This window comes from Chlorocebus sabaeus, chromosome 5 (assembly GCF_047675955.1).
Source record: "Chlorocebus sabaeus isolate Y175 chromosome 5, mChlSab1.0.hap1, whole genome shotgun sequence".
Lineage (NCBI taxonomy): Eukaryota > Metazoa > Chordata > Mammalia > Primates > Cercopithecidae > Chlorocebus > Chlorocebus sabaeus.
In genome coordinates this window covers 27,183,416-27,195,386 of record NC_132908.1, presented here as the reverse complement: position 1 = coordinate 27,195,386, position 11,971 = coordinate 27,183,416, and the positions used below count along the sequence as shown (strand labels likewise).

General features: G+C 50.4%; 1 protein-coding gene across 1 annotated transcript; it reads right to left on the bottom strand.

The window, feature by feature from the left end:
• Window positions 1–5,125: 5,125 nt before the first annotated feature.
• C5H16orf54 (chromosome 5 C16orf54 homolog) lies at window positions 5,126–10,892 on the bottom strand. Its single transcript, XM_007989926.3, has 2 exons — window positions 8,568–10,892; window positions 5,126–7,597 (listed from the first exon to the last, which is right to left on the bottom strand). Exon 2 carries the CDS (start codon window positions 7,595–7,597, stop codon window positions 6,923–6,925), a length of 675 nt encoding a protein of 224 aa, XP_007988117.3. The 5' UTR covers window positions 8,568–10,892; the 3' UTR covers window positions 5,126–6,922.
• Between the last annotated feature and the right edge of the window lie 1,079 nt (window positions 10,893–11,971).

Genomic DNA, 11,971 nt, shown 5'->3' with positions numbered 1-11,971 from the left:
CCAGCCTGACCAACACGGTGCAACCCCATCTCTAGTAAAAAAATACAAAATTAGGCTGGACGCTGTGGCTCACGCCTGAAATCCCAGCACTTTGGAAGGACGGGGCGGGCGGATCACCTGAGGTCCAGAGTTCAAGACCAATCTGGCCAACATGTTGAAACCCTGTCTCTACTAAAAATATAAAAATAACACGGGTGTGGTGGTGGACGCCTGTAATCCCAGCTACTTGGGAGGCTGAGGCAGGAAAATTGCTCAAACCTGGGAGGTGGAGGTTGCAATGAGCTGAGATCATGCCATTGCACACCAGCTTGGGAGACAAGAGGGAGACTCCATCTCAAAAAAAAAAAAGCTGGATATGGTGATGTGCGCCTGTAACCCCAGATACTTGGGAGGCTGAGGCAGGAGAATTGCTTGAGCCCAGGAGGCGGAGGTTGCAGTGAGCTGAGATCATGCCATTGTGCTCCAGCTTTGGCAACAAGAGTGAAACTCCATCTCAAAAAAAAAAAAGAGAGATAGCAATTGGAGCCTTGGTCCTGGTTGAAATTTCCCAGAAGGAGTGCAGAGGGAGGGGAGAAGCAGCCCAGGACTGACCTCTGAGAAGGCATGCTGCCAGCAAAGAGAGTCAGGGAGGACGGCTGGGGAGCAGGGAGGGAAAGCAGGTGTGTGTAAAGCCACAGAGCCATGGGGAGAGAACATTTCCAGAAGCGTCCAATGTTGTCTGCAGGAGGCTTGAAAGTGTCCTTTGATTAAAATAGGAGGTCATGATTTTAATGGCAGTCGTTTCTGTAGAGTGCTGGAAGCCTACAACCAGTTGCAGAGAGAGGGGAAAATGAGAAAGTGTAGACTGCTGGGACAGATGGCTCTTCCCAGACATTTGGCTGTGAAGGAGGTGAGAGGTCGTGCTGTGTGTGAGGGGTAGGGAATGAGTTGCTGGAGCTGGACACGGTGGCTCACCCCTGTAATCCCAGCACTTTGGGAGGCTGAGGAGGGAGGATCGCTTGAGGCTAGGCAACATAGTGAGACCCTATGCCTACAAAAGTCAAAATACTAGCTGGATCTGGTGGCATGTACCTGTAACCAGGTACTTGGGAGGCCAAGGCAAAGATGGCTTGAGCCTACGAGGTTGAGGCTGCAGTGAGCCGTGACTACACCACTGCACTCCAGGCTGGGTGACAGAGTGAGACCCCATCTCTGGAAAAAAAAAAAAAGAGTTGTTGGTTGGCTGGTTGTTTTAAGGTGGGAGAGATATAAACTTATTTATATGGGGAAGTAGCTTTTTCAGTGATATTGTGAATGGAATAACCTGATAAGCATGTCCTCAACACTATGCATCTAGAAGCGCTGCATAAAACCAAACATCCTTTAAAATGTGCAGCTTAGTTGCAAGAAAGAAAGGAAATCCCCATGAGGCATGAAGAGGACATCAAACACTAGAGCTGTGCAAGCTGCTGGGTGGCTGTGATCTTGGCATTGAAGGGCCTAGGGCTTTACACCTACCTAGAGATTGGAGATGAGGCCTTGTCTGGGGAACTGAAAACATAGACACTAATAGAAAGCTTGTACCCTTAAGGGGTGACATCCTTGATGAAAGAGTAAACTAGGAAAAAAATCTGCCTCCAGTTCAGGAAGCATAAAAGGACCTTGTCTGTTTCACTCTGAGATTTGGTGACAATAAACAGTCTCTTTTGAGAATTCATAACCAAAGGCTTGACCTCACTTGGATTTGGGGTTCAAGTTTACATCATCTGCATGGTCTGGGAAGCCCAAATGTCAACAAATAATATAGTCCAGGCCAGGTGAGGTGGCTCGTGCCTATAATCCTAGCACTTTGGGAGGCTGAGGCGGGCGGGTCACCTGAGGTCAGGAGTTCAAGACCAGCTGGCCAACATGGTGAGACTACATATCTATTAAAAATACAAAAATTAGCTGGGCATGTTGGTGGGCACCTGTAATCCCAGCTACTCAAGAGACTGAGGCAGGAGAATTGATTGACCCTCGGAGATGGAGGTTGCAGAGAGCTGAGATCGTACCACTGCACTCCAGCCTAAGCAATAGAGCGAGACTCTGTCTCAAAAAAATTAAAAAATACATAATAATAATAATAAGAATAATGCAGTCCAGGGTTGGTAACACCCATGAAGAGCTCTTGGCAGAAGCAGATATGAAACCTCTTCGAACCTTGGCGGGCATGTACGTTCCCACTGATAACGCCCTGCTGAAGCTGAATTCACAGCTCAAAATTACAAAACATAAGAGGAAACAATCTTCATGAATGACAGTAAGCAGACACAGCATATAGCAGGATTAGCTCCAATTCCAAAACTCCAGAGAATAGCATTATTTGGTAAAGAACCATACAGCAAGTGTAGTTTAAATTTCTAAAGATGTAAAAGAAGGCATCAATATGAGAAAGAAATAAGATGGTGTTAAAAATAAGCGGGATTCTGGTCATTGAATACATCTAAAAAAAGTGATAGGAGCGGTTTAAAATAAAAAGAAGAAAGAGTAAAACGAATGCATCTGTTAATCTATGAACTTATTCATTCCCCATTCATTAGGCTCCTATTATGTTTTAGACCATGTTCTGGGTCTGGAAATATAAAGATGACTCTGCAGATAGCAAGTTAGACTCTGCCTCAGGAAGATCTCATGCACAAATCCATGTATCGATGCATCCATTATCTATCCATCCATTCATCCATCCATCCATTTATCCATCCATCCACCCATCCATCCATTCATCCATCTATTTATCCATCTATCCATCCATCCATTTATTCATCCATCCATCCATCCATCCATCTATCGAGTCATCCATCCATTAATTTATTTATCCATCCATCCATCCACCCATCCATCCAACCATCTTTCATTTTACTCATTGTGGGGGAAAGAGAGATCAGACTGTTACCGTGTCTATATAGAAAGAAGACATAAGAAACTCCATTTTGTTCTGTACTAGGAAAAATTATTCTGCCTTGAGATGCTGTTAATCTATAACCCTAGCCCCAACCCTGTGCTCACAGAAACATGTGCTGTGTTGACTCAAGGTTTAATGGATTTAGGGCTGTGCAGGATGTGCTTTGTTAAAAATGTGTTTGCAGGCAGTATGCTTGGTAAAAGTCATTGCCATTCTCCGGTATCGAGTACCCAAGGACACAATGCACTGCGGAAGGCCACAGGGACCTCTGCCCAAGAAAGCCTGGGTATTGTCCAAGGTTTCTCCCTACTGAGGCAGCCTGAGATATGGCCTTGTGGGAAGGGAAAGACCTGACTGTCCCCCAGCCCGACACCCATAAAGGGTCTGTGCTGAGGAGAATTAGTGAAAGAGGAAGCCTCTTTGCAGTTGAGATAAGAGGAAGGTATCTGTCTCCTGCTCGTTCCTGGGAATGGAATATCTCCGTGTAAGACCCGATTGTACATTCTATTTACTGAGATAGGAGAAAGCCGCCTTATGGCTGGAGGTGAGACATGCTGGCGGCAATACTGCTTTTTACTGCACTGAGATGCTTGTGTAAAGTCAAACGTAAATCTGGCCTATGTGCAAATTGAGGCACAGCACCTTTCCTTAAACTTATTTATGGCACAGAGGCCTTTGCTCACGTGTTTTCCTGGTGACCCTCTCCCCACCATTACCCTATAGTCCTGCCATATCCCCCTCACTGAGATAGTAGAGATAGTGATCAATAAATACTAAGGGAACTCAGAGACAAGTGCCGGCGCGGGTCCTCCGTATGCTGAGCACCGGTCCCCTGGGCCCAATGTTCTCTCTCTATACTTTGTCTCTGTGTCTTATTTCTTTTCTCAGTCTCTTATCCCACCTGATGAGAAATACCCACAGGTGTGGAGGGGCTGGCCCCCTTCACTCATCCTTAAATGTCACAGCTAGAAAAGTCCCAATAGAACATCTTGTTCAACTTTCAGCTCTCTTTTTGTACATGAAAAAAGCACATGAGGCCCCATAATACAAAACTCTCGTTTCTGAAGTCTCTAAGTGAATAAAGTGATGGAGCCAGATCATGAACCGGGGCCTTGTCCCTGTATTTCTTCCACACTGCAGTGCCTTTCCGGAGCCCATAGCATGGAAGCATCTAACCTCTGAACTCCTGCCTATATCTTCTGTTTCTCTGAGGTCTCTTCACTTCTCGTGGGCAGAGTCCCTACAACCCAGTGCTGTCAGCTGATGGTGATGATAAGGGATGTTGTTACCCAGCTCATGAGTGATAGAGATGGGACAGGGCCCTGGTCTCTACCTGGTGTCAGTTTTGTGTCCATATCTTAGCTCACCCCTACCTTTGTCCCCCACTCTGCTGCTAGAGACTGTGAGCTCCTTGAGGGCAGGGCCCAGGTCTGATTCCTCCCCTCCCAGTGCCCAGCTCAGAAACAGTACTTAGGATGCTGGCCAGTGAGTACACCTGGGGGAAGAGGTTGGACTAGGCTTTCAGTCCCTCTGCCTGGGGCTTCTGGCTGCTCCATCAACTTCCAACATCCCAAAAATCAGAGGGGAGGTCAAGGGATTGGATGAGAGGCTCCAAGCGCTCCTTAGCCCGCTGTGCAGGAAGAAGCGAGCGTTTCCTGGCTATGGGTGAACTTCCCGGCCAGCATTAAACAATACAGCATCCCGCCCCCTGTGCAGGGCTGTCTGTCTGCCTCAGCACTTCCAGAAGGTCTCAGTGTGGTGCTAGAGTACCTAACACTTTCTGACTTGCAGATCATCATTCCCTTTTCTTGTTAACAAAGAGCAGTGCTGGGCGCCGTGGCTCACGCCTGTAATGCCCACACTTTGGGAGGCTGAGGCGGGCAGATCACCTGAGGTCAGGAGTTCGAGACTGGCCTGGTCAGCATGGTGAAACCCTGTCTCTACTAAAAATACAAACATTAGCCGGGCGTGGTGGCAGGCGCCTGTAATCCCAGCTACTCGGGATGCTGAGGCAGGAGAATCGATTGAACCTGGGAGGCAGAGGTTGCAGTGAGCAGAGATCATGCCATTGTACCCCGGCCTGGGCAACAGAGCGAGACTCCATCACAAAACAAAACAAACAAACCAAAAAACACAGCTGAGTTTTAGGTCAATGCTTCCAGCAGGGAACAGAATTTAGATCTTAACAATTTTGTTTACATTATATTTATTTTCATCTTTTACCTTCTATTGATGGCAAAAGAGACTGATTTTCCATTTACAGAAGTGATACCAAAAAAGAGTCCTGTTACAATAATTTTAATAAGTGAATACTGAGCCAATTTAAAGAAAAACATAAAGCAAATAATAGTACAGGTGGTAAACTAATATGGCAAAATTACTAATATTCAAGGCTGAAGTTTGGCCGGGCATGGTGGCTCATGTAATCACAATACTCTGGGACTTGGGGACGAGTGGCTCTCTTGAGCCCAGGAATTCAAGACCAGCCTGGGCAACACAGCAAGACCCCATCTCTAAAAAAAAAAAAAAAAAAAAAAAGCCAGGTGTGGTGGTACATGCCTGTAGTTACACCTATTGGGGAGACTGAGGTGGGAGGATCACTGAAGCCCAGGAGTTCAAGGTTGCAGTGAGCTGAGATTGTGCCACTGTATTCCAGCCTGGGCAACAGAGTGAGACCCTGTTTCAAAAAAAAAAAAAAAAAAGTGGCCGGGTGCAGTGCTCATGCCTGTAATCCTAGCGTTTTGGGAGGCTAAGGCTGCTGGATCACTTGAGCCTAGGAGTTGGAAACCTGCCTGGGAAGTATGGTGAGACCCTGTCTCTACAAACAAATCCAAACATTAGCTGGGCGTGGTGGTATGTACCTGTAGTCCCAGCTATTCTAGAGGTTGAGGTGGGAGGATTGCTTGAGCCTAGGAGATCCAGGCTGCAGTGAGTTGAGATTGCATCACTGCACTCCAGCCTGGGTGACAGAGTTGAGATTCTGTCTCAAAAAAAAAAAAAAAAAAAAAAAAAGGTGAAGTTTGGAAAATTAGACCTCCGGGGAAATGGAAACTACATCTGCTGCTCACCCACCTGCCTCTCCTAAAGGGAAGATCGGGTACTTGGGGTCCCATTTCTATGGGGTGGAGCATTATAAGTAAGCCTAGCTTGTGGCAAATCTGTCTCTCTGGACACTCCAGCAAGCTGGAAGGGACGATGATCAGAGGGCACAGTTTGGGAGCTGCCCTGCTCTGGGACTCCTCTCCACATTGGATGAAACTCAGTTCTCCCTGGCCATGGCGTTCCTCACCATGGAGTGGTGAGGGTCCTAAGCTGAGGCGTGTGCAGATGGAGGAGGAGGGGCAGGGAGCCTGTGGGTTTTCTCTGACTCCAGGTCCCCACTCCAGCAAGACAGCGCCGCTCCAGCTTGGCCCAGCACAGTTCCTCCTTGCACTTTGGGGGTCAAAGCCGCAGTTCATTTGAAACAAAATGCTCCTCTGCCTGGTCTGGTCCTCTCTTTGTGTATTTTCCTAGAGGACCTCACAGTGGGTGAGTGGCCAAGAAGAACAGGATTTGTGCCTCTGGGAAACTGGATTCCTGTCATCTCCTGCCAGCTGTCATCGCCACACCGAGGCTGTTCAGCACCGCGGGACCCTTTCTCTTTGGTATTGGCGGCTTCGGTAAATACTGAGGGAAGGTGGAGGTGGTGGTCGATGCCTTTTCCTGCCTATCTGGTACCTTGGGTTCTTTATCTTGATGCGATCTTGAAGGCTTCTGGCCTGGTGTTGGCTCCACCCCCAGGTCTCTGAACCACAGCTGAGGCAGCTGAGCAGAGGCACTGCTCGGCTTCCCCTAGTCCACACAGCCTGGCCACCACCCCGACCTGGGGAGGGGGACTCTGGTGGAAGGGGCCTGGGAGGGGCATCTTCCCTGGGGCAGTCTCAATCCTAATGCTGGACGCTGGGGTCCCTGGTCCCACTGAGGCAGGGCCTTCCTCAGGGGTCTCTGGGGAACCCTGGGAATTCAGAACCCCACACTGGTCCGGCCTTCACGCTTCCAGAAAGCTGAGATCTGCTCCAAGGTGACCCGTGGCTGGAGGCCCCACTCGGGATCCGGGCTCCATGGCCGCTGCCTCCTGACCTGGGGACTCCCAAACTGGGCTGTGGCCTCTGGCCTCTGCTCGGGTTCAGCCCAGCTCACCAGGCCCATGCCGGGGGGTCTCCCCTCCCAGGGCTGGGGACCCCAGAAGGTGCTCCGGGCTGGGACCTCCGGTGGAGTCTGGGGGCCCAAGGAGCTGGGAGCAGAATTTGGGGCTGAGGGGGCATGTGGGGCAGTTGCTCGGGCCTCCAAGACGCCCACCGGGGTGGGAGGCTCAGGGGCCCGGTCTGTCAGCAGGGGGACCGCAGAGCCATACCAGTCCTCAGAGCGCTCTCGGGGGGTGCCCATGGGCTCAATCCACAGCTCTCCTCCTGGGCGCCACACCAGGGTGGGTGCATGGTGGCTGGGGTCTGGGTGGAGAGCGCGGCGGAACAGGCGTTCAGACAACACAGCGGTGGTGAGGATGAAGAGCGCAGCCAGGGTGGCCAGGGCCAGCATGATGGGGATGCAGGGCCCACAGGGCAGTGAGGGCCATGGGGCTGCCTCCCACGTCGGGGGCCCCTCCACCCGCCCAGAGGGCGGCTCTGGAGTCGACGGCATCTGGGAGACATGGGGTGAGAAGAGGAAGTAAATGAGGCAGGGGGGGCACAACCAAGATGAGAGAGAGGCAGCAGGTGTCCAGGAAAGCCTGGGAGAGGGGCTGGGCTCGGGGGCTCATGCCTGGAATCCCAGCACTTTGAGAGGACGAGGCAGGATGATCGCTTGAGCCCAGGAGTTCAAGACCAGCCTGGACACACAGTGAAACCTCATCGCTATAAATAATTTAAAAACTAGCTGGGCATGGTGGCTCACACCTGTAGTCCCACCTACACAGGAAGCTGAGGTGGGAGGATTACTTGAGCCCAGGAGTTCGAGACTGCAGTGAGCCCAGATTGCACCACTGTCCTCCAGCCTAGGTGACAGAGCAAGACCCTTTCTCAAAAAAGAAAAAGAACATTCTGGAGAGACAGAGGAGCAAGGGGGACCAGAAAGGGTAAGCGTGAGCCAGGTGGGGCGGGAGGACAGGCAGCCTACCTATGCGCACAGCCAGGCCCTCTTGCCCAGCTCTCCAGGCCTTTCCAGAAGCCCCATTTCCCTCCCAGACCCCAGGGTGCCTCAAACCAGAAAGGTCTTGAGGGCCTCTTTCCTTCCCACTCGGCCCCCTCAAGTCTTGCTCAGGCCTAGAGAGGAAGTGGCGGGTGAAGAAATGAGAACCTCCCCTCCCACCGGCTCCCCTGTGTGTGTCTCCCCTACCGCCTCCCGCCGGCCACCTCTGCTGGCCCCTTAGGGCTCCTTCGCCCCTCACCAGTCTCCTTGGACTTGATCTTGTTCTCATAGGCTCCGTGGAATGATGGAATCTGCTGCCGGGCCAGGCCAGGCCAGGCCTCCGGAGGCGCCTCTGCACCCCTCCCAGGCTCCCCAGCTTTGCCCAGGCTCTGGCCTGTCTCTATCTCTCTTGTTTGTCTCCGCATACCTCTCTCTGTCCCCCACATCCTCCATCTGCAGGGGCCTCCTGCACCCCTCAACTCACCTTGGGTCAGTCCCTGGGCGCCTCTCCCTCCTAGAGCCGCTCTTCCTGGTGCCGCACTAAGAGATGCAGGCTCGGAAGGTGCAGGGCAGTCCGCCTTTCAGACATAGAGGCCGGGCCTCAGATGAAGGCGGAAGGGAGGGCACCGCCTGTTGCTGGGCAACTGTGCCCCAACTCGCCTGCCCCCGGGGAGTGTTTGTTTCCAAAGCAACCCAAGGGGATGTGGTCACTGCGGTGAGGAGGCTTTTCCTGGGGTAAGGTGGGGCTGGAATGGGCAATGGCTCTGTTGAACTTAGTGTCACCCCATAGTCAGGCCCTGGGCCCCAGAACATTCACCCAGAAGCTGAGAAAGAGGACGCAGGGGCTAGGCACAGTGGCTCACCCCTGTAATTCCAGCATTTTGAGAGGTCAAGGTGGGCAGGTCACCTGAGGTCAGGAGTTTGAGACCAGCCTTCCAACATGGCGAAACCCCATCTCTACTGAAAAATACAAAAATTAGCCAGATGGGGTGATGGGCACCTGTAATCCCAGCTGTTCGGGAGGCTGAGGCAGGGAGAATCACTTGAACCTGGGACTCAGAGGTTGCAGTGACCTGAGATCGTGCCACCACACTCCAGCCTGGTTGACAGAACGAGACTCCATCTTAAAAAGAAAGAAAAAGAAATAGGACACAGGTAATCTAGCCCATACATTCATAGAGAACCATGGTGCCTCCCCCTGCTCCTCCTGGGAGGATGCCCCACCCCATCCTGCCTTGTCCTATCCACGGTGCCTCCCCAGATCTGCTCCTGCCATCCAGCCCCCACAGGCACCCCCTGCTTGACCAACTTGCTTCACACTTTTTTTTTTAATTTTTTTTTTTTTGATAGAGATGGGCTCCTGCTATGTTGCCCAAGCTGGTCTCAAGCTCCTGGCCTCAAGATATCCTCCTGCCTCAGTCTCCCAAAGTGCTGCAATTATAGAGAGCTACCACACTGGCTCCTGCCTCATACTTTTAATTAACATAAGTCTCTCTCTCTTCAGACCATTTAGCCCCCATTCTGGTTGGAAAATATCAGTGAGGTGAGGCTTGGGTAACAAAAATGTCAGGCCTCTGGGAGGAGTCCAGGGTATAAAAACAGGCGTGGGCTTGTTTCCAAAACACTGACTATCCTCATGTCTGTCCCTCTTTCCTGGGGCTGAGGGTGGGAGGAGTCTAGAGCAGAGTGTGACGAGATGTCATCAGGCTTTGGAGTCCAGGAGACTTTCTGAGATTCTCTAGTTTGACTCACTTATCCACAGATGACAAAGTTAAGGCCTAAAGAAAGCAGATGACATGACCAAAGTAACATGACCAATGTATGTGTGGGTCAGCGTGTGGCGGCCGGGGTGGTGGAAGAATAGTTAGAAATCCCTGGGCTGGGCGAGGTGGCTCATACCTGTAATCCCAGCACTTTGGTGGGCAGATCACCTGAGGTCAAGAGTTTGAGACCAGCCTGGCCAACATGGCAAAACCCTGTTTCTACTAAAAATACAAAAATTAGTCAGGCATGGTGGCACGTGCCTGTAATCCCAGCTACTCAGGAGGCTGAGGCAAGAGAATCGCCTGAACCTGGTGCAGTGAGCCGAGATCGCGCCATTCCACTCCAGCCTGGGCAACAGAGCGAGACTCCATCTCAAAATAAATAAAATAAATGAATGAAAAGACATTATCAGTCAGACTGCCCCGTCCTGGTGATTTTGAGCCCTGGTGGGAGGAGGTAGAGATGGAGAGTTCGGGGGAAACCACCTTTGCAAAATTAGGACTGAGACTGTGAAAGAGATCTAACTTAACCGACACCATCTTGCTTCTAACCTCCAAGCTGTCTTTGTTTATTCCTGGGCGTAGGCTGAACTAACTTTGGGAGAAACTTAGTTTGTAGTTTATAGTTTAAACAAAGAGAGTAACAGCCCTTTCCCAAAGCATACCTCCTTCTTGCCTGGGGACTAGACTAACATTAGCCATTGGATTAGAAATTATGGTTTAGGAGTCATGCAGCTGCAGGCTAAAAGATTCTGACCCTCCCTACTGCTCCTAAGATCAGTGCTTGAGATATTTTGCAGACCCTGCACTTGATGGATCAGCTGGCACCGCCCAGATCAATAAACTGGCTCATCTGGTCTTGTGGCCCCCACCCAGAACTGACTCTGCAAGAAGACAGCTCCGACTCTCCATGATTTCATCTCTGACCAGTCAGCATTCCCAGCTCACTGGCTCCCCACCCACGCACCAAGTTGGCAGTGGCTCACGCCTATAATCCCAGCACTTTGGGAGGCCGAGGCGGGCGGATCACAAGGTCAGGAGATTGAGACCATCCTGGCTAACACAGTGAAACCCCGTCTCTACTAAAAATACAAAAAATTAACCAGGCATGTTGGTGGGCGCCTGTAGTCCCAGCTACTCAGGAGACTGAGGCAGGAGAATGGCGTGAACCCAGGAGGCGGAGCTTGCAGTGAACCGAGATCGCGCCACTGCACTCCAGCCTGGGCGACAGAGCGAGACTCCGTCTCAAAAAAAAAAAAATGTTTAAGAAGCCAACCAAAAACATTTATGTTCAGCAATTTGTTTCAGTTATTTCTTCTTACTTGGAAATAATCCACACATCTAATGAATATCTAATAGTTAATTTAATAGAACATAATAGAATAAAGTTACATGAAAAATTTATTTATAAGAAATTATCCATTACATAGTTTATTTTTAACAGTTTCCCTAGATTATTTATGAAAACTGAGATATTAGGCAAGGATAGTCATTATTTCAAGTTACTTCCCTGTTAATCATTTTTATAGCCTGTGACAATCAGGTGTTCACCTAAGTAAGAAGCTTAAACATATGAGTAATTTCTTGATAACTCAGGAGACACCGAATTTTTTTTTTTTTTTTTTTTTTTTGAGGAGGAATCTCACTCTGTCTCCCAGGCTGGAGTGCAGTGGTGTAGTCTCAGCTCACTGCAACCTCTGCCTCCCAGGTTCAAGCAATTCTCCTGCCTCAGCCTCCTGAGTAGCTGGGATTACAGGTGCACACCACCTGTATTTTTAGTAGAGATGGGGTTTCACTATGTTGGTCTCAAACTCCTGACTGTTTTGTTTCGTTTTTGGTTCTCTATTATTAATATTACTAGACGCAAAGACTAAATATCAATAAAGGCCAAAATGAGCGAAGAAAGTGGCAGCCGTTTTATTTGCAAATATGCACGCACTCTCGGATGAGGTTCACTGGTCCGCGAGAAAGGGCCAGGGAAGTCGCGCCGGCGCTCTCGGGTGATGTTCTCCGGTCCACGAATGCAGGGGGCCGAAGAAGTCACGCGGGCTCCTGCCGGCGGCGGACTTTTATGCCTGGGAGCTGGAAGGGGAGGAGTTTGGGGCGTGTGTGTAGGAGTGGCTTC